At 42.8% G+C, this 22,803-nt stretch overlaps 1 protein-coding gene across 5 annotated transcripts in view; it reads right to left on the bottom strand.

The window, feature by feature from the left end:
- Window positions 1-22,803, bottom strand: part of LOC124861573 (vang-like protein 1) — a 56,128-nt gene that overhangs the window by 16,080 nt on the left and 17,245 nt on the right. For 3 of the 5 annotated variants that reach the window (XM_047355406.1, XM_047355405.1, XM_047355408.1), the window contains exons 2-3: window positions 19,505-19,785; window positions 14,034-14,151 (exon numbers count right to left, since the gene is read on the bottom strand). In XM_047355406.1, the coding sequence (XP_047211362.1) occupies window positions 14,034-14,151; window positions 19,505-19,575 (189 nt within the window). In that variant the 5' untranslated portion in view covers window positions 19,576-19,785. Of the gene's footprint in view, window positions 1-6,295; window positions 6,467-8,075; window positions 8,210-14,033; window positions 14,152-19,504; window positions 19,786-22,803 lie in introns of those variants that run through there. The other 2 variants (XM_047355409.1, XM_047355407.1) reach the window with 2 other exon arrangements.

Here is a 22,803-nt window from a genome sequence, read left to right as displayed (position 1 = left end):
GAAAGAAATGAATAGAGAGGGGTAAGTGGAAAAAGTAAACAAAAGCGAGCTGCCAAGTGGGCTATTCGCTGACGTCTGGTTCTGACTGCATCCGCAGATAGCGAGCGTCAGCGGAGTCACAGCAGAGCAGTTAAAAAAACAGAGATAAGGACTCTTTATATAGCAATCACAACACGGTGCTAATGTGGGTCTGCGAGTGGCTGAGTGCTACGCTAGCAAAAAGGAAGGCCAAAGGGTAGACAGCTGTCAACTTAAAAAAAGGACATTAAATAAAAAACAAAAGTGCAATATAATAGATTTATTTTAAGGATCATATCAGTGGGAGGAGTTCCATATAGGCAGAAAAGGAGCAGAGGGGAAGGTGAGGAGAGGAGGGGTTTAGGAAGGAGACAAGGAGGAGGGTGTTGCATTCAGCCTGACATTAAACAACATTCTTGTTTTTAGGTTGAACAGTTTCTCTAAAACTAGGAGACTTCAAGGAAGAATCCTGAGCTAATTCATGGAGTGAAAAGCAGACAGTACCTCTCGAGGCCAGAACTTGGTAACTTCTGGATGTGTATGAGCATGTGTGCATCAGGCTGTTCCTCACAGATATCTGCATTTTCTTAGTTTCATAATGTGTGGGCCCACATTCTTGTTTTTAACTTAACGACATAAGTCATATTTCCCAGCTTCAAAACCTTTAGATGATGCCAAGTTGTTTCTCTAGACCCGGTTCTGCTGGCAAACCCACAGGAGCCTGCTGCAGGGAAAGAGCCTCAGTCCCATCAAACTTGTGTCTGCCCAGTCTGCCCTTTTGACACCCCAGGGGGGGAATCTGTGAACCAAATATTAAATATTGGTAATGAGAAAATTAAATAGTGTAAATTGCGATCAAAAAGAGGTCCAATAGAACAGTTTTTCATCGCAGAGGCCAACTTTTAAAGCTCTGTGTGGTTAGTTATTCATGCCAAGTTGTGTCTGTTCACCCGGTTCTGTTGGCAATTAGCAGAGGTGCTGGAGGCTGGTAGTCTCCATCCTTGCTTTAAACTTACCTACATAAACTGAAGGCACACGTTCTACCCAACAAACCTTATAAATAACGCGAAGTTGTGTCTTCATGGTCAGTACTGCTAGCAGCCTGCTGCAGGTAAGGCACAATACATAGTGCTGGTTTGTAGGAACGCACAGGAGCTTCATGCAATTTTTAACTTCTGGTTTTTCTCCCTAACTCATCTATGTAGAACCCAGAACAACAGATGTCCTGCCTTTAAATTAGCTTTATATTTTGCCATTTATCTACTGCAGTTAAAATCAGGATTTCAAAGTGAAACAATGTTTAAAAGTAGGGTTCTGCCATATTCCTAAAAGTCCACTTATTGGACACAATTTCAGACCCATTTTGAGATCAGCTTTTAGTCAGAGTTTCTTTGAGTTATCAGGAGAGAATCAAACAGATGCAAGTAGGCTGACTGACGGCACTCTACAAATGATACATGATGTTCATCACATTATTAGCCTAAACCGCCGGGAAAACACATCAAAAATAACAAATTAACTTTTTTAAAAGACTATATGTTGCAGAAAAAAGGAACAATTGAACCTGAACTAGTTCATGCCGAGACTATTAGTATTATTAGGTAGTAAACTGCACAAGTATTTTACAAACCTGAAACAGAAAAGAAATAATTTAATAAAAATATCAAATATTTGCAGCTTTGTGTTTAATAGTCAAAAAGCAGATTTTAAGCCTGAGCTTAAAAAGTATCTAAAATTAAAAAAGGACATAGAGGAGATATTGTAAATACAAAGAAAGGTATTTTTAGTTCAAATCTGCATAAACAAGAAGCAAAGATGAGAATCGTGTTCCACATATAGCTGGAGCAAAATATCATTCAGAGCTGTTGACAAGTCGACTGTTCACTCGTTGGTGTAGTTTCCACTCAGTCTCTTTGATGAGGTCCACCTCAGGTTCATCTGGCCTTTGACCTCAGGTTGTAAATCGCCATGTCACTGTCCACATTCCTCTAGAGAGAGACATTTCCAGCGACCAACCTCATGAGGACTGAACTACACTCTGGAATGCAGGACCTGAGTTCAAAGGGTCAGAGTTCACATGGTACCACATTCCCGGGGGAATCCGACCAAATTTAACCAAATGAAAAAGCAAAAATTCAATAAATAAGAGAAATAACTTGAGGGGCTCATTAAGCAACACACAAATTATTTCAGCTTGAAATGTAGTAGAGTGTTTGCAGAAGAAAACAGTGTTAATAATGAGGTGAAGCACACACATTAATGCAACAGGTTGTCTATTCAAACTAAAATAAGCAAAACCTTTTTGTTTTCACCCCACATTAGCAGAACAACACTGTCTTACAGAAGTAATGAATGGTTTCAAAATGTATAACCACAAACTTCATTGGACGTTTAGGGATTTTATGTCATAGTCTAACACAAATTAATGTTCTACAAATGAAAACCTGATAAGTACTCCACACGCACTTATATTAAGCGTCCTTTGCTCTGACACTCCTAAACAAAATCCAGGGCAAACTACTGCTTTTCGAACTCACCTAATTAGCGGGAGAGACTGATGGGACAGTCTGTCGACACGACAGCTATTAGCTATGCACTCCACAAATTTGCGCTTTATGGAAGAGCTAAAAGAAATTAATAGGAAGTCCTGTTTGTAGTTTGGAACAACATGTGGAAGAAGGTGCCTTACTCAGATGAGGATAAAATTCTAGTTTTTAGTCTACGTGCCAAATACTATGCCTGTTAGAAAACTATCACCACATCATGCAGAACTACTAATCCTGCATGGTGGGGGCAGCATCATTCTATGGGAATGCTTTTGTTCAGCAGGGACAGGGAAGGTGGTCAGTTGGTTATCTGAAGGGGAGATAAGTGGAGCTACATCCAGGACAATCCTGGGAGAAAACTTGTAAGAGGCTGCAGAAGACCTGAGACTGGGGTGGCGGGTCACATTCCAGTAGGAAAACGTCCCCAGACTAGTGATGTCCAAAGTGAGTCCACAGGCCAGCATTCTGCATGTTTTACATCAAATGAATGGTTTGTCAACAAGCCTCTACAAAGCCAGACTTGAAAATTGATGTTTACAGATGCTCTCCATTCAACCCGACTGAGCTTGAGCTATTTTGCAAGGAGGATTGAGAAATGATGTCAGCCTGTAGATGAAGAAACCGTCCAGAAAAACAGTGTCATTATTAATTAAAGAAAATCTGGCACTTACCATCAGTTTGACCATATTTGGAACATTTCTAACAGATTAGGTCTGTCCTGGGCTTCCCCTTAGCCAGTGGGACTAAAAATAAACATTAGTGACCCACATTTTCTCATGGGATTACCCAACAACCACAGGGTGATCTGGTTCCAGCCCAGCAGCCTTACATCAGTACTATTCATCACGTGAAAACAAATGAAACACAAGGGAACAGAAGCGGAGATGAAAAGCAAGAGAAAGAAAGAGAAAAGGGTGAGAGGATGGCAGGGATGTTCGATAACAAGGCGGCCAATAAAAGGGATGTGCAATAGAATCAGCTGAAGTGTTTGCTGGAAGCTAGAAACTAAACAGGAGAGGAAGGAGAAAGATCAAAAAAAGAAAGTAGGCTTCACAGATTTACTCAACATTAATCATCCAAAGATTACACCCTAGATAAATAAGCACAGTTCAAAGAGCGGTGAAGACATTGCTTCAGTCCCAAGTTTAGCATCATTAACCTCCTGAAACACAAAGAAAATTCCCCAAGACTTTTATTTAAAAACTGGTATTTCAAAGAGTTAATGATGCCATCCATGAGAAGGAGGCTCCCTGCATCTTGCTCTTTGGTACAGTTCTCCAACAGAGCGGTTTGTAGGCTTTTAAAATCATCCTGCTCACTGCGCATAATGGCAAGATAAATATGGATCCTGATCCAGCATTCTGGCCAATGGCCAAAGGAAATGGATCTGTGTCACACCTCATCTATAACCTAGGAAAACTGAAAACTAACGATTATTAATCAATATAATTTTACCACGGATGATTTTGTCAACAACAATCATTTCCTAAGGTGGATTTTTTGCCCCCGATGAATGAATGTACTCAAATTAAAGGCTTTCCAATCGAAGCATAGGGCTGACATCCCAGCCAAAAAGAGCCGTGTTTACATAGTAACATGAGAGGTTGCAAGAATATATTTTCATGCTGTACTGTATACTGTATAAAATGTGATATATTATTCAAACATGAAAAAAGTTACACACCGCTTAAGGAACAAAATATTACACTAAAGGCACACAAAAATGGCACTAATCCAGCACAGAGGCAAGCATCCATAACAACAACAGTCTATGGTCCTACTTTAGAGGAAATCTCTCCATCACGTTCCATTAGGCAAGATAAATGTCTCCGATGAAGGGGGGTGAAAAACATGCCAGAAGTGGGGCGATAAGATGTAAAATGTAACACAAAGGTTCTCTGTCTGATAAAAATCCATCAGAAAGTGCTGCAACATGGACTATTTAATGCTAAACTTGGTAAGAAATAATAACTCGCTGCCAGAAGCTGGAGCTCCAAACTTTCCACTACATTAAAAAGCTAAAATCAAAACCATCTGAACGCTTAAAACATCAGAAGCTCTGCAGTATGGGAAGAAATACAGCCATTCTCTTACTTCTGGATAAAATGTCCTTGTTTAAAATCCAGTGGCTGTTGGCATGTGCTCCAACGAGGTACAACTCTCGTCTGTCTCCATTCTGAAACATGGCAGTGGCAGTATGATGATGTGGGGATGCTTTTGTCAGCACGGATTGTTTAGGTTAGATATCACATGTTCAAGTCAAAGACCAGACCTAAATCTATTTGAGAAATGACTTGTTAACAGACCCCCTCCGTTCATGTCAGGTTGTACTATTCTGCGATGAAAACTGGGGAAGATCCATCTGTTTCTAGAGGGGCCAGGATGGCAGACATGTTTGGTCAGATGAGAAAAAAATCTAACTTTTTGGCTTACATGCAAAACGCTATATGTGGCAGAAAACCCTAGACCCCACTCTGAACACAGCATCGCCAAGGTGAAACACAGTGGAGGCAGCATCATGATGTGGGGATGCTTTTCTCCAGCAGAGACAGGGAAGCAGGTCAGAGGAAAGATAGGCGGACATTCACCTTCCAGCAGGAGATTTGTTGCTTATAATGGCCCAATCAAGCAATAACCTTAATCCAATCTGCTGCAAAACCCAAAATGCATGTCTGCAGATGCTCCCCCTCCAAATCTGAGGGAACTTGAGCTTCTTTGTAAAGAAAAATGGGTAAAAATTTACAGCCTCTAGTGCAATGACGTATACGCCCAATGAGGATGAATACAAATATACGCCACACTTCTTTTAGACTTGTTTTAATAGACTTTGTGTTGGTATATCACACAAAATCAAAGCATAATTGTGGAAGTTATGCAATAAAATCTAAAAAAAAAGGTTCAAGGTGCATGAAGGGTTGAAGTTAGGTGGCATTTTCTCCCTGCTTTCTCCAGCAGCGTATAAATAACAGCTATTGTCTCTCACAGTAAATCACGCGTCCACTAAAAGCCTGTTTTCTGGTGTTCAGCTCCTAAGTAGACTGCAAGTAAAGCCCCCCCCCCTCACTCTGCGTAGGAACATGTACTCTCTACTTGCTCCCGGGAGGCTGGCAAGGTGTTTGTGAAAAATATAGCAACATGCATTCCCACAGAGCTCCTCGCAGCAGTTTAAACACAGTGGATGGTGTGTGTGGCTGCCAGGAACTTGTCAGGACAAGGAAGGAAACAAGAAAACAAACATAATGACTGTTAGGACAGACAATGGAGAACTAAGAGCTGAGCAGGACTTTAAAGGAGGAAAGGAAGGAAAGTTGTAAAGGAATATTCCAAATCAGTTTGCTGAAACATTCCAGTAACAAAATCTTTTTTGGTAAAAACTGGCAGTGTTTTGCACAGCCACAAAGCACCAGAGCCATTGTTCAGAAGAGTAAGACACCAGTGGTTTCTTCCCCACTTCTGCTGCCTTCACGAACATCCTGTGATGCAGCAGCATTCGATCTCAGAGCACAGAAAACACGACATGTAAACACACAGAGAAATGTGCTGTTCAAAGTTTACGCCTTAGTGCACGTGCATCCTAGATCATGCAAATGATTTCATAAAGGAACTAAAACAACTCAGAACATTCAAAGCCAACATCTGTTGTTTCCACTGAAACAGCCAGCACATAACCAAGTCACTACAGCTGTATTGTGTGAGTAATCATATCAGCTAAACCGACTTGTAAGTCCTACCTGGCTTGTTTTAGAGTCGGCTCCACAGCTGGTCACAGGAGGTGAATTCCTAAGGGTCTGTCCTTCTATGGTGCTGATGATCACTTCTTTTATTTCATCTACAGCCTCACAGATCTCTAGCACCTGCAAAACCTCGTCCCCCTCCTCCATCACCATCGGCGACAGCATCCAAGACAATCCACAGCTCCAGAACCTGACCTCAGTTCTGCCTACACAAACGTCCAGTCCGTACTAAGCCTGGGCTTTCCTTGCCCTGATCCAATAGAGTGTCAATTTGACTGCCTGTGACCTCACTGACTCTCCGGCCCCCCTCGCTTTATCCGTCTTTATATAGAAACCTCTCCTATCATGCCTCAGGAGGTATTGTATGGGACTGTGCGCTCACTTGGCACATAATGTGAGGAGGCTTTGTAAAGAAAGACGCGGAGCGAGCGATGATGAAGAGGAGGGAGTGAGGAGCCAATCACACGGGCAGTCATGACAGCAGCTGGAGCAGAGAGGAGAGATGAAAGGATGGATGGAGAGGAAAGATGACCACAGGAGCACAAATCTGACTTCAATCAGCAATTAAACCATTACTCCCAATTAGGTGCCACTGGTCCCCCACCATGGAATGCCTTTTCTAACTCCATCCCTTGCCCCATTGAGGCATCCTCTCTCTTTCCCTGTGCATGTCTCTCTCCTCAGCACCACTCTCCATTTATTGCTTCTGACCCAGTGAGCACTGCGGTGTCTCCGTGCCGCCACAGGAACGGTCACATGCATGTTCACGTGTGTGCTTTTGGGACAGGGAAACTCAACTGCTCCAATCACTGTACACCATTGAAGTCAGATCATATTCTACAAACAAATAAGATATCTCGAAGGTTTTAACTTTTACTTTGCAGCAGAGTTCATGTCATATTCCAAATACGCATCCCTGCTGAACTATTCTGCACTGCCTTCCTACCTCTGATCAGACAGCTGAGCTGAGAGTCAAATGACTGGATAAACAGGTGACTCATGGCTGTTGGGTTTCATTTCCCTTTCCTATTTTCCCTTTTTAATTGGAGTTATGTAATCCAACCTAGAATTAGGCCCAACAATCCTTTTCCCTTTAGCCTCTGAGAATCTGATCATTCTTACCCCTCTTATTGGTTGAACTATTTGTGTTCTGGGTGTTAATTTCCTGGTCATTAGACTTTATTGAATGAGTGTACAGTTAAGAATTAGTGTTGTTACCTTCACATTTGTGTTGTTTAGTTAAGATATTGGTTGATTAATAATAAATCAAGGAGGGCGAGACGAAAAAAATCACGATCGTGCTTTTATCACGGTTTCCTTGCAGAAAAAGCGTCTCTATTAAAGAAAGAACCACATCGCAGCACTTATCATTTATATCATTTCTAAGGGAAGGGAGGAAAACTAAACTTGCGTCTAAGCCAGAGCGTAGGACTACTCTGCATAGAATGTGCCTTAGAAGATCTCACAATAACACAAAATAGAGGAAGAAAGGGATGAAATGGCATGGTGGGGGTAACAACTGGGGGAAGAATTGGCAAAGGGGCCAAGTGACCCAAAGTCATCCCAAATGTCACGTGATAAACCTTGACCGAATATGCTCCTAGAAACAAGTTCAGCTAAAAATAAAGTTATCAAACTGCTTGAGTGGCATCTACTAAACAAAGAAGCTTGGAGACCCGATATCCCAAGTAACTATCAAGAACTAAATACTTCTCGATAACCGTAAAATGCTCTGATCAATTCGATGTCTCTGAAATCAGAGGCAGGACACACTCACCAGAAAAAAGGGGTCCCAAACATGAACGCAAGCTTTCTGCCTCTTCCAAGTCCCGGCCATGTCTGCTTCTGTGTCACCCCTCGTTGAGCGTGGAGTGGCGAAGCTACCTGTGCGGCTGTCTGTCCACGAGTGCCAAAAGGCATGCTGCTTATAAGGTAAGGTCCATTTGCAACGTTCAGCTCTAGTTAGCAAACAGCTGAGATCACCGAGCAGCTGAGGTTAATTAGCTACAATGAACTGAGCTGCGAGGAGGGTGTGAAATGTCAGGATGAATGTCTCCAAAGAATTTCTTCCTTTGGAGACTATGAGGAATCCATAAAAAAGGTTCTAACTGCCCCTCAATCAGATGTGCAAGCAATGCAAAGAAAACATGTTCAAGTGCATTTAAGCCACATTGCCTCAGATTCTTATGCCTCTAAATAAATGCCCACAGGAACAAATGAACGGCACAAACAGCAATACAGTCAATGCAGAAAATGTGCAAAATTACAGAAGCTACTCACAATATGATGTTCTTTTTTTACACTGTGAAACACTTGCAACTTCTGATCCCATTCCCCCTGTTAGACATTATGGAACACATCCCTAAGCTGAGGAGCTGCCAGGCGCCATTCAATTGAGTGACACCAATCTGCCACTTAACACCAAATCCAATATCCAGTTGAACACGCAATAACAGCCCGATAAATTGACTCTGTTACTCACGAATTCAATACTGCGTCAATACGTCTGCTGTCCTCCCATTCCTATCAACCATCCCGCTGCAGCGAGCAGACGTGGATTAGCCACAGACTGCTGACACCACACAGGATGTCCTACACCTTCTGATGCTGAAGAACTTGGAGAGTCTTTTCCCAAACACACGTGTTAGCATAGAGCTCGGGGCTCTGGAGTGGTTCCAGAAAATGAAGGAACCTGTCAGAACAGCTCTGTGCAAGCATATTCATCATCTCTTAATAATATTGCAAGTTTTCTCCCATGAACCATAGATATTACTCAGACAAGGTCCAGATGAAGGCTGCTGTTTGTTTTGCATGTGATTTTCTGAGGAATGTTTACTGGATAGAACCATGCCAAGCAGAGGAGCTTGTATGACAACTTATGACATTTTAAGATGATCGATAATCACCCTGAAATTTCCACCCCCACAGTGACAAATGAAAGCATCCTGCTGTGGGAATGCTCGTCTTCATCAAGGACATGGAAGATGGTCAGGTTTGAAGAGAAGATGGATGGAGCTAAATACTGAAGAATACTGGAGGAAAGCCTGCCAAAGATTGGAAGAGACTTCAGACTGGACAGCAGGTTCACCTTCCAGCAAAGGAACAACCCTGAACAGAGCTACAATACCCTGGTTTAGATCAGGGGTCTGCAACCTTCTGCTCCAGAACCATGAGTGGCACTTTAGGTCCATCACAGTGGCCTTTGCAAAACTGATGTACAAACGATTGTGTTTATAATGTAGAAAAGCTATACCCACAACAAAATAACACCAATGATACATGTTTTATGTAGTAATTTTTTATTTATTTATTCATTTGTCATAAATATTGAAGGACTTAGCTGGGTTTGTTTTACTAAAGAATTTATTTCCTCTTGTTGTATATGTTTTTTTCTTTATTCTAAAATCTAAAGAGAAATTAACCATTTCTATATAGTAGGTATTTTTAACTTGATAAGTTATCCTTCTTCTAAGAATAATTCAGGTTTTGCAGATCAAGACAAATCTTATTTAGTAGGATGAAGCACAAAAAATACTTCCTTGGATTTTAAAGTTTGCAATATAGTGGCCCAGTTAAAGTCCAGACCTAATTCCGGTTGGAAATCTGTGGCAAGACTTAGAGACTGATGTTCATAGATGGCAAAGAAGAAAGGACAAAAAGGTTAGTGTCTACATGTGCAAAGCAGCTAGAACCATGGCCCCAAAAGACCTGCAGGGCAAGGTGGATTTTTAACAACACACGCCATGGTGTCTGTGAGGAGGCTGAGTAGAGCAATGATTCCCCGCAGCATATCTCAAAGCCCACCAGGGATTACTTTCAGGACAGGTCCTGGCCGATGCTAGAGTGGCCGTCATAGATGCCTAGCTTGAACTTTACTGAAAATGTCTGGTGGGACTTGAACAAATCAGTTGGAGCACCCAAACCCCGGAATATCAATGAAATGGAGGTGCTTTCCCATGAGGAGTGGGCTAAGATTCCTCAGGAACGCAGCCAGAAGCTGGTGTCTTGCTATGCATCATGTTTGCAGCAGGTCCTTCCATCTAATGGACGCTCTAAAAGTACTAAAGATGCTCGTCATGAAGAGGTTGAATAATTTGGAGTGGCATTACAGGTTTAATTTAGAGAAACTACACATTCTTACCTCTGCATGCTTGGCTCAGGACTGCTGCGTCACAGCTCTTCAGCAACCAAAGCATACAAGCATGGAAATTTCAACTGGTCTACAGGAAAATCCCCTGAACAATTTAACTCTCCTGGTGTTAAACTCACTTCCCATGGACACGGCACCCCCTCCCCCTTAAATAACTCCTGCAGGGAAACATCACAGATACAGTGAGAAGACTCTCTGCAGGACTGTGAGGACATCCCTGCCTTAAGCAACGAGGCGCTTTGTCAGCCAAGACTCTGATTAAGTCCCAGCAGTGGAGTAATGAGCGCAGCTTTACACAGCGAGACGCTGAGATCAGACTGACGCAGGCAGGCAAAAGTAGAAACATTCACATTCTGGAGCGTCTCAGCGATCCCGGCAGATCTGTACTGAGCCTTCCTTTCGGTAGATTTGGAGCGTCTGATTACTCGAACTAAAGGCAAACCCTCCCCACTCCGTCACTGCAGGCCACGCCATGAATAAGACATGACGAGCTAAACACTAAGGATGGATGGTAAATCCGGTCATGTGTTAAAATTAGACAAAGTATGCAGACACAGAAACACAAACACTCATATGGAGAATTTACTATTGAGGCTTCTTGCCACAAGAGAAAGTGAGCCAAGTAGGCCAGTTAATCTCATGTTTTCTAAACAGCCCATTCAGATGAATACTTGATGAAAGAGGCTGCAGCACAAAGTTCTGCTGGGACAGTGGTTCCTCAAGGACAAAGAGCTGTTACTGTCCTCTGAAGCCCTAGGAATCCTTAAAAAAAATCATTCAAGAAATCACTTGGTTTTGGAATCGCCCGATCCTCAGCTTGATCTGTGACCGGCTGTTCGGAAACTCAAAATTCCAACGTTTTTCCAATTAGTGAATGCACCAATTCTAGGTGCAAACTAAGGCTACACAATATTAGAAGAACATTTAATATGCCATAATGTTAGTGAACGTTAGGATGATGATATGGCTTACCATAAACAGATATTTGGCTGAACATTGTGCAAAGTTCTTTGTAAAATTAATAGTTCATACAGTGAAATTCTTCAATAGGTTCAGTTCAGAAACAAGCTCAGCATCCGCCTCTCTTGCTCACAGCCAAATAAGACATCCCACCCTCCTTTGACCCACAGCTTTTCTGTCACACCTCCAATGTTTTATCTTCCACCTCAGCCATGGAGCCTTCTGCATCTCCATCTGTCTTCAACCAAATCAGAAGATCCAGCTTCTAGATCAGAAATAAGGTGGAGGCCTCAACAATTATAATCAAATTTGCTATAAGATAGTAAAACTCTTCTAATGTAGATAATTATTAACCATTCATGGCAGAAAAAAACAAAGGTAAATACTTTAAATGCTTTTAATTATGGTTCTTTAAGGAAAATCTGACCTGGCTAAATTTGCTACAGGCTGGTTAAAGCTTTATAAATATTGGAGATCAGAAAACAGAGAAAAATCTCTGATCGGCGCATCTCTATCTTCCACTGTCTGCAAGTCACCACCTGTGGTCAGCTCTGTTTGCATCAGGCTTACAATGGTCAGGAACATATGCACCGATTTCAGCTTGTTAAGAATTAGGAAAATATATTTTTTGTAGACAGAAGACTGATGAAAAAGGAATGTAAGTTTACTTATAGAAAGGAAAGGTACTTGTGAATGTAAAATTGTTGTAACATTTTGTGGGTTTTTTCTGGATTAAAGCGGTTGCGGAATCTGGACGTCATTTCTTCAACTCTGTAATCCGATTAGCTTCCAGTTGCCAAAATTAGCACAGACAAAATGACGCCGTGTCTTATTTACCAAATCGTCCTGTGGGAGTCTGTCTGCTGACACCGTTACATACTCATGCTTATAATTTATCTGACTGACTCAAAAGCAGATGTTCTTTGCAGTGATGATTCAGTCATCCAAAACGCCCTACCTGTGAGTCAGCAAATGTTACACGTTCAATAAACACGCGGTGAAGCAGCACAGCCTTCAAGGTAGGGCTGCTCATTAATCCTCACAGGGGAAATTCAAGTGTCCAGCAGCAGATAGAAATCAAAAAACGATACACACAAAAATACAACAAAACACAGTACCATAGTATTAGTATGACTAAGCCATTTTTATATGCCACATTTGTGTGTATAGACAAGTCCAGACTGTTGTCAAGGTGGACTCCCAAACATTTCTATCTGGGAGTCCACCTCCCAGGTATAGTTACCATAATAACCTATGGTAACTCTGGAGGAGCTACAGAGATCCACTATTAGTTGAGTACACTAAAAATAAGGCCTTCATGAAAGAGGGACAAGAGGAAAGCCTTTGTTGAAGGATAACCATAAGAAGTCATGTTTGAAGTTCGCTACAAGTAACGAGGCAGAAGACGATGTAGGTAGTTGGGGCCAAGCTGTCCTCCAGTATGCTGCCAAGTCAGCAAAGTTTACAAAAACATTCATATCAGGAGCTGTTAGCAGAAACGGAGGCCATCATCACTAAAGAGCCATGACAGCATCAGTGTGACTGATTTTAGATACAGTCTAAGAGGATTATTAGTCAGCTGCCACAGAACTGGGTGAGCTTTAACTCAGACAATTTAAAGTGCAATGGAAACAGTGCCACAATTCTGATTTATATAAACAATTTATTTTTCATCTACCACTCTAACAGTGGCCTAATTCTATTTTAAAGACTTGTGTACCTCGTTTTACCACCACTTTAAGGGTCAAAGAAAGAAACTACCAGACTGTCTGCAGCTAGGTTTCTTGCACAGTTGCTGTTATTGGACTAAGGTTGTTCATAGCCCTGCAGTGAAACCTCTAAACTCATGTCTTAATACGCCAGCTTATGTCAAACCAGCCCAGCTGAGGCACAGCTGTCTGATCCACCTGTCAGATACTTCCGCTGTCTTTTATCTCAGTCCAAACAACACAATCAAATGTCTTACCTGCATTTAAAACTGAAACCTGAGCTGGTAGTTTCTAACTGCCACTCAACAGCAAATGGCTAGAACCAAACATCCAGCGTCTATCTTATTTTTATCCTAAAAGACGGATATCTCAGAATCCTACCTTAAATGTCTCCTGTTTCAAATAATCCATCACATAATCCATACTCTGATCTTGTATTTGCAGACGCCTGCGTCAACATGATTTGAGTTTTACTATTAGACTGACAGCAAAAGCTGTTGCTGCATTTTCAGCTTAGCCTGGTCCATGTTCAAGGGGGTTACCGGGTCTACCTCCTCGCCTGCCATCAACTTGACCCAGTTCCTGCAGCCAAACCCAGAGTCTGCGGAGTCTACAAACGGGCTCAAGCAAAGCTCTACTGTTAGCCTATGCAGCTTTCTGCATCCATATCCCGTATGTCTGGTTCAGGCTTCCTGTTGGATTCACCAGAGAGTGGATGGGCCCTCCTGGCTTTTGCCCTGATGTACCAGATGGCCCGTCGCAGCCCAGGCTGATAAATACAACTATCCTTCCAGCTCATTTTACTGATAAATCTCTTCAAATCCTTTGCAAATCAGACCAGCCCAGTCATCCAGCCAGAAACCCACTTACAGCAACTTGTAGGGACAGACCGTTTCTGACTATAGTGTAGTCTTACCTGAACTTGCACTGAAGAGTCGCCCAACAGCGGCTCGGCAGGCGGCGTGTTAATTGTGACAGACTTTTCCGAACGACTGTCTTTGCTGCGCGTCTTGTGCCGGTCCCGACTTCGCTCCCTGGAAGACAGAAAAAAAGAATAAGAATTATGTTTGGTGGCCCACGTCACCTTCATTGTATCGCACCATTCATGTGGCCCGCAACATATGAGCTCCATCAGCTTAACTGACCCCCGGCCATTACAGCCCTAATCCTGTGTAGAGCGTGAGCGGCAAGTAACCTCATCCTCTCCTGAATATCCCCATCCCCATGAGGCACGCTTCCCAGTCGCCGATTCCATTAACAGACAAAAGCCTTGCTAATCCCTCACCCGTTTCCTAACCCTGCAGGCTTTCAGATAAGGTATGCTATAGAGTACACTCAAACAGTCTGAGCAGTGCTTTGCTAAACTAACAGGCCAAAAAGAGAGATAATTAGAGAAGCAGCCAAGAGGTCCAAAGTAACATTGCAGGAGCTGCTGAGATCCACAGCTCAGGTGGGAAAATCTGCTGAAAGGACAACTATTAGCTGTGTGTCAAATATCTGGCCAGCTCTGGTCAGGTGGAACTGAAACTGAACTTTATGAACATGGGTGTGGCAGCATCATCCTGCAGGGATGCTTTCATATAAATCCAGGAGACAGGGGGGTGGATGGAAGCCTATGCAACCGTTATTGCACCGAAAGGTGGACACCACACAAATGTATCACATTAAATCCCAAACAAAGCCACTGCAGTGGCTTCCTGCAGCACAGGAAGCAAAACTATGATCAGTTTAGAGTTTTGCTTTCTGACAGTCAGCAAGATAAAATCCTGCCATGGCTAAACTAGATCTGCTGCCTGTAAACAACAACCAATCAATAAAAACCTCTAAAGGAGTTTCACTCAGCTCCTAACCACAGAGGATATCCCGCCTGCAGGGGAGAATGGAGGGAACCTGGTGATTGACAGCAGTGGAAATACAGCAGTTTAACTGAGCTGTTTTGGATGTGACTACAGGGTGTTACCAGCCTGCTTTCCGCCTCTTTTCCTGTACTTCCTTTTGAATACGCTCTTCATTTCCTACGGAAAATCTCAGCCGCTGTTATATGTGCACACAGAAAGAGAGAGCCGAGTCTGAATAGCCTGCAGCGGCCTCCTTCACTGACAGACTGACATGTTCTTATCATATAAATCCAGGAGATTAAGAGGCTGATGGAAGCCTTTAAATAGATTACCATCATCATTATTACTTTAAATATTATTACAACTACCCTAATCACTGTGGTGATGGTTATTCTAGAGGGGGCGATCATCAGTCAAACACTGGCACTGATTATGCTTATTAATTGGAGCGGAGCGCGGTAGAAGAAGTAGCTGGGAGGAGAAGCGGCAGCGCTCACAATGCAGTGATCCTACTTCAAAGTCTTTATGAAAATCAGGACCAACCCTGGGGATTATAAGGAAGAGGTAGCAGGAAGGAGTAAAAAAAAAAATGCTCTTTAGGTAGATGAAGAATGACAATGGTGGACTTAACGTTACGTCTGATAGGATGGTTCCCAGCAGAACATTACACTGATGAGTCGTTAAAAGCTATTGGAAATAAAGAAGCATCATTATTGGTTGAAACTAATAAAAGTAATGGACAACTTGTATTAGATTCATTCTAAAAAAGAAAGGCAGAGAAAATTAATTAACAAACCCTAAATTTATGACACAGTGGGGTTAGATTAGCCAGTTCAAGGTCAAAAAGCATGGCTCATGATGAAAGCAAAGATTCAGTGTCCTAAACCAGCCTTTCAGTCCTGATCCGGACCAAATGGCAAGTAATTCCAGACCCAGTCCGTGGTTTGGAAAACATGGAGGAATAAAAAACTGGAATAATGTAGAATGTGGTCATTTTTGCCTCTGATCAAACAAATCTTGGGTTGTCCAAAAACCTAGGTCGCATACGCTGACATTCACAGACGTGAAACGTGAAAGGGGGGACGACTTAAACATGAAGAGCTTTACTGATGTGTACATATGGTTGGAAAGTTGTTGATCTGGGAGTGCCTTGAATCCTCACCTAATCCACCACATATGTTGATCCACCCAAGAAGAAGCTTCCGAAATGATCACCATCATAAACACACCTCTCCTCCTTTTCCACAGCCTCATTAGCATGCAGCTGGCTGGTTTGGTTTTCCACCAGCATGCTGAGCTGGGATTTGATTAATGGAATCTGACTTTCCAGCGTGGATCCCTGTAATGAGTATGGCTTCTTGGAAAGGCTGCAGTAGGAAGAATCGGAGGAGGGGCTTTGTAAACGCAGGGAAACCTGGCAAGCTGGGGCAGAGTCCTGTCAGTTAGGCTGTGGAAGTATCATTTCCTCCTCGATCCGAGCCTGACTGTGATCACTTTCACCAGCTGACGCACAGAGGCAAACAGAATAGAGGCTCCAGACGAAGCGCAGCCAACCAGGATGGCAAGCCAGACTCTCTGTGGACCAAACTGTCCTCTCTTCTTCTCTGGCACTGCAACCTAGACACATGTGAGCCAGAACTGGAGGGCAACACAATCGTCTGAACCCAAGCACTTGTGGAAAGCTGAATGGAAATTTGGGCATACATTCTGTTTTATAAAGCACTTTCTCTATTCTATATTTGTACTGACAAAAGTACAAGAAGGTTTGAATTTCCAGAAAACTTCCACAGAGGCAAGGACCTGGGGAAAACACAAGCAGGTGGGGCACCTGATTAGTTGACTTCTAAAAATGTACTTTGTTAGCCTGGATTTTATTTGGGGGTACCAAAGTAAAGGGTGCTGAATCCATATGCACACTGCAGTTTTTAGATTTGTACTGTGCAAAAAAACAAAGATATAAATAATTTTGCAAGGTGCTGTACCTGGGGTTCAGCCTCTAAACCAATGGGCACAAGAGAGGTGAAGCAGAGAGTGTAGGCAGGGTGGAGAGGATGGAGCTCGCTGTTAGGGGGGGGAACTTCATGGAGATGGTGGCACAAACACTTTGCTCCATGTAAAAATCGACCAACTGAAAAATGTCAATTTCTAACTTTTAAAACCGGGTCACCTCAGCTTCTGTATATTACAGCTGCAGACGAATAAATGAGCCCAAACTCCTCAACGCTGTATGCTGCTCTGTAAATGGACTAATAATAATAAAATGAACAAGTTTTCCACATGAGCAGCTGCTAATATGGGATGTTTCACTAACTATTCATTTAAGCCTTCATTAGTGAAGGAGACCAGCTTTGGAGAAGTTTCAATAGCAAACGCTAAGGGAACCTAAATTGGCTTCATGCCTTTTTATTGGTCCAAAAAAAGGAATCCAGATTAAATCCATTGAAGTTTAGTGTTCCAATATGAAAAAAATAAACTTCAAGAAGTATGAACCCTTTTCCAAGGGACAGCTAATTTAAAGGTCGGTGATAATACTCCACAGGAGGAAACAGACGAAGCAGCCCTCTGTGTATTTATTTGTAAGTGTCTGGCATCAGGGTAATTAGACAGCAGCAATCTGGAACACTTCCATTCATGGCATGTAAAGAGATTACCTTCAGAAGAGCCTTCAAGGGAAACAATTTAGGCTTTTGTCTATGAATCAGGGGCCAGCCGGTGGTTTTGGCACACTCAGAGCAGGAACAGGGGAGAGGGATGGAGCCTGGCTGTGGAGCCCATATGCTGCTTTCCAATTTTCTGTCAGTGAGACTGTTCAAAACCACGTTTGCAGAGCGAAACTTTGAGGAACAAGGGCAAATTCCTGTCCTTCGGGAATGCAAGTGACACGCCTGCGCCAACCCAGTCTTTATTCTGATGAAAGGGGAAGCAGTTTCAGAAGGAGGGGGGAACGTGAGCAGTAGATGACATGAGAGGCTCCAAAAATGGCAACAGGTGGCAGCAAGGGTGGGAGAGAACCCAGAGAGATATATGACAAACAAGCCGGCAGAGGCCTGTCAGCAGCCAGGGTGGGGCTGTTGTGGAGCAGGACCCTGCTCTCCAATGACCAACTCTCATCCCCTCAGTGTATTTACAGTCATCAGTCAGTGAGAGCTCTTCAGCACTTGTCCCCCCACTGCCTTCCTGAAGCCTGTCAACCACATCCATTTGGCTTCTGACAGACTGATGCGCCTACATGAGCTGTGAGATCTGCAAACGCTGGCTATGAAGGAAGGACAGAAGCATTAGATAGGTGGAGAGACAGAGGAGCAGAACAGACTCTCCTTCAAATAGCGTTTTCTCACGTTTTTTGCTAACCTTGACCTGTTAATCGGTTTAAGTGGGTGGACATGTTTTGGTTTATCTTGGTAGGATTTACTAATTAGTTGTCGACTGAAGGCAACTGGTTGCACTGGATTTTATTTAGGGGTATCATTTAAAAGGGGTCTGAATACAAATGTGTGCCACACTTGTCAAATTGGTTGAAAACAATCAAAAACTAGTCAAAAACACAAAAAACTTCACAATTACATGCTAAGTTTGTGTGTCACGATTCATACACATTTTTCATGTGAACACTGCAGATATTTCCAGTCAAATTTTCAGACAATGAAGAAAGGAAACAAAAGACATAAGCAATGAGCAACAGATACTAGGACAGATGGAAGGATGTAAAGAAGGACACAACCAATGGATGGAGGATGGTAAAACACAAGAAAGCGAGGAAGGACAGGAGGTGGGAAGAAAGAACACAAAGAAATTAACAAAGCTCAAAAAGACAAGGAAGGGCACAGGGACAGACGCGTGGAAGGACACAAGGAAGAATAAAGACAAGACAGAAAGTGAGGACAAGTATTAGGAAAGATAAAAGGAAGGAGAGACAAGAAAGAAAGTGATGAAGGAATGGAAAACAAGAAGGTAGGGAAGAAAGGGCCTGAGGAATAAATAAACAAAAGGAAAAATGAGGGAAAAATGTGAGGAAACAAGATACAAAGGATACTAGGTAACAAGGAAGGACATAAGGAACAAAGGATACTAGGTAACAAGGAAGGACACAAGGAACAACGGATACTAGGTAACAAGGAAGGACACAAGGAACAAAGGATACTAGGTAACAAGGAAGGACACAAGGAACAAAGGATACTAGGTAACATTCAAGGAAGGAAGGAAGGAAATAAAAATATTTTTTTTCATATGCCGTTTCCTGGAAATACACAAACCAAATTCCTCAAAGTTTGAAATGTAGAGCAGCTCTATTGTCACAATCTGCAATATGGGTGAACAAATGTTCATTTCTTTTAATCATCAATAATGAATATTCACTTGTCAACAACCAAGACTTTCAAAGCAACGCTGGCACGCATCCATTAAATATTCTGCTCTGGGAGGCAATCAGTGCAACATCTTAGCTACTCTGTGACTTGTGCAATACACTGTGTACACAATGTCAGTCGAGTCCTCCATGTAGCACCAGAGGCATGAAGATAAATTATTAACGAGCAGGATTTTGTCTTACCCATGCCTGTGCGATCCCCGGGAGCGACCAGAGTAATGGGAATAGCCAGAATAGGTGGACTCCGTATCCATGGCAATGCAGGCCTACAGAGGCCGGCAGGCTCCAGGCAACACAGAGGCTGCTCCGCTCGACCGCTGGCAGACGCAGCGAAACCCGGTGCGCTCGTCTCGTTAAGCTCGGAGGCGATCGATCGGGCCGATCAGGAGGCCGACTGGGGTGGCGAGCTGTTGGCGGTCAGGCTTGAAAGCGACCCTGCGGGCGCCCAGTGAGGACACATCAACCTGCAGGGAGGAATGCCAGAATGGGGAAATTTAAATTCAAAATGTGAAATGTCTGGAAATCCTGCCGGCATGCGTCCGTCAGAGACTAAGAGACAAGGAGAAGGAAATAGTGTCTGAAAGGGAGTAAAGATAAAATCAAGCATTCAACTCACATCCTTTTTCATCACGCCTATTTATTCCCCTCATGCAAAAATACTGAGATGTGCCTGTGTTGCTCTGCAGCTGCGTTACAGTCATGGTGACAGCACTTTTACAGGCAGTTCTAAACAGGTTCCTCCGCAGCTGAATGCTTCAGTCCTGAAAAGAGAGGTTGCTTGTACTCCCCTCTGGTTGGAAACTGTTGTTCTGAGGTAGAAATAAATCTCTGCCACGCTGCAAATTATTTAAGTATTACACTAACCAGCCAGAAGATCACCACCAAAGGGGATGGAGTTTCGTTTTTCTTTTGAAGGACAGGTTTAATGAGATGTTTGAGAGGAAATATGAGGTATCTGGATCTAGAATATGTGGAGCATGTAAAATCCAATGTACAACTTCACTGAAGCAATATTCAGGATGTACTGTAACTAAGCACCATGAAAGTTAAGTACCCGTATTTAGATATAAATGTGCTGAAGACATCAGGCTTTTCCGGCACGGCGCTGGTGGTGTAGGGGGTTAAGTGCAAGATATACGGAGGTCTTAGTCCTCAATACGACAGTCCTGGGTATGAGTCCAGGCCCTGGCGACATGTCTTCCCCTCGCTCTCCACCCCCGTTTCCTGTGTACATTCTATCAAAAAATACTCTGAAAAATAAAAGCCCACTAGTGCTTCAAAAAAAAAAAAAAAAGAAAATCAGGCTTTTCGTAGGTAATACTGAATCCTGTTTTTTTTTTTTTTCTAAAGCAATACATCAAATAAAAGAAAACTAATTATCTATTATAGTTCTTTCCTTGATGGCCAAGTTTTGCTTACAACAGAAAATGCATGTATTACAAGATAATCCAGTTTTACCAGCTCTTGTCCTCGTACAGATATCTTTATTTCTATCAATTTTCGGATTGAACAGAATTTGTGGGAAAGATGTGTCGTTTTCCACCCAAACTAGATGGTGGTAGTGCTTATCAAGCACCGGTTCTTTGTGTTCCCACCGAGACAAATTCTGGCTCTAGCCCAGAACAACTAGCACAACCAGGCCTCAGTTCGCTGCTGGACCAGAGCGAGAGATCAGCTTATGTCAGCATCCAATCAAAACCTAAGCGCCATGTTTAACTTCTGACTTCTGGTGGTAGTGTGATTGTATGGGATTTCTTTGCTGCTTCAAGCACCTGAACTACTTCCTGTAATTGATGGAACCATGAATCCTACTCCTTATCAGAGGATCCTGGAGGAGCATGTTCAGCCATCAGTTTGTGCTCTTAAACTCAAGCACACTTGGGTTATGCAGCAGGATTCAAGGAATACCTGCAAGTCCACCTCTGAATTGCTAAAACAAATACATAAATGAAGGTTTAGAAGTGACCTAGTTAATGTTCAGACTAAAACACGCCATTCATGCTTGAAAAACCTCCAGCGTGGCTGAATTATTGGTGCTGCCACCACCTAGCTTGGCATATCTTTAGTGTTCAGTGATTTTATAGTTTGCAAGCAGAGAGGCATTTGCCATGTCGCTGTTGACAATTGCAACGATTGAAGATGCCAATGTTAAAGCATAAGGACTTTGTTGGACAGTACCCTCCACGTTCATATCTGTGTCAACTAGATGAACTGTAAGACAGGGATGGTGTTCCAGTATCTACTAGTTTAAGATGGGCAACAACCGTGATGATTCCTGGGTAGTTCCTGATCGTTCTTTTCTGAGGGTGATGGTTTGGTTGAAACTTGGACACGGTTGGGGGATCCAACAGGACTATGGTCCCACATACATCAAAGCTTCTTTCGGAATGAGTAAAGCAGGATAACATTAAGCTTCTGGAATGTCATGAGTAAAAGCTGCATCACTGAAAGGATACCAAACTATTTAAAAGAGCTCTTCGAGCTACGGAAAGAAGAGCGATCAAATATCCGGAGAGAATAAGGCCAGGACTTGTGTGTGGTTTCTCTGCAACATGCTACAGAACATATATCCGAATGGTCTAATTCTCCACCCAAACTTTAAACTGCTTGAACTCACAGCAAAACATTGCGTTAGTCTTGTTCCACATTCTGTTCAAAACAACACTTAGGTCACTGTCACAGGTGGGTGTTTGAGTGCACTGGCTTTGGTGCAATTAGAGGAAGTGGGTAAACGTGATTTGTAAATCACTAAGTAAAGCATGAGAGCTGGGAAGAAGTGTTTGGCTCAGGGTCAAATTTAACTGCGTATGTGTGAGGGAAGGTGAAACCTGAGTTAAGGCATGCTTTGATGTAGTGAGGCTGTGGGACACACATGCACACACATAATCACAACCTCTCACTGCACTAAGCTAGTGGAAACCTTATCAAGATATGGACAGGATGTAGTTCCTTCAGCTGCAGCCTGACTGGCTTTCACCGGGTGTTACAATGCTTTACCAGCCAGTTAAAGGGACACATGCTTTAAGACTGTGGTACAAAGAACATAAATGCAGTTCGAACATGTTTTTGATATTTGAGTCACTCTGCTCTACAAGTCTGAGTGTATGCATTGCTTTCATGATTGTCACAGGCTCCCAAATAGCCTCTGCAGGTTGGGTAACTGCATACTTGGATCCCCATACTTGTAAATCATTTTAACTGCGTGAACCATCCTCACATGTAAAAAAATAATACAAATCTGTCACATAATGTATAGCACAACTGGAAACCAGAACGTGTCTGTTCACCTACTTTTACAGGCTGGGCAAAGAGTGCGTTAATCAGAGAAGCTGACAAGAGGCCCATAGTAACACTGTAGGAGCTGCAGAGGTAAACAGCTCAGGTGGGAGAACCTGTTAACAGTACTATTAGTCATTCACTCCATAAATCTGGCTGTTACTATACCTGTTAAGAGTTTGCTACAAGCCTATAGGAGATGCAGC

The sequence above is a fragment of the Girardinichthys multiradiatus genome, chromosome 24, assembly GCF_021462225.1.
Source record: "Girardinichthys multiradiatus isolate DD_20200921_A chromosome 24, DD_fGirMul_XY1, whole genome shotgun sequence".
NCBI classification, from domain to species: Eukaryota; Metazoa; Chordata; class Actinopteri; order Cyprinodontiformes; family Goodeidae; genus Girardinichthys; species Girardinichthys multiradiatus.
This window is presented reverse-complemented; position numbering and strand designations above follow the sequence as displayed.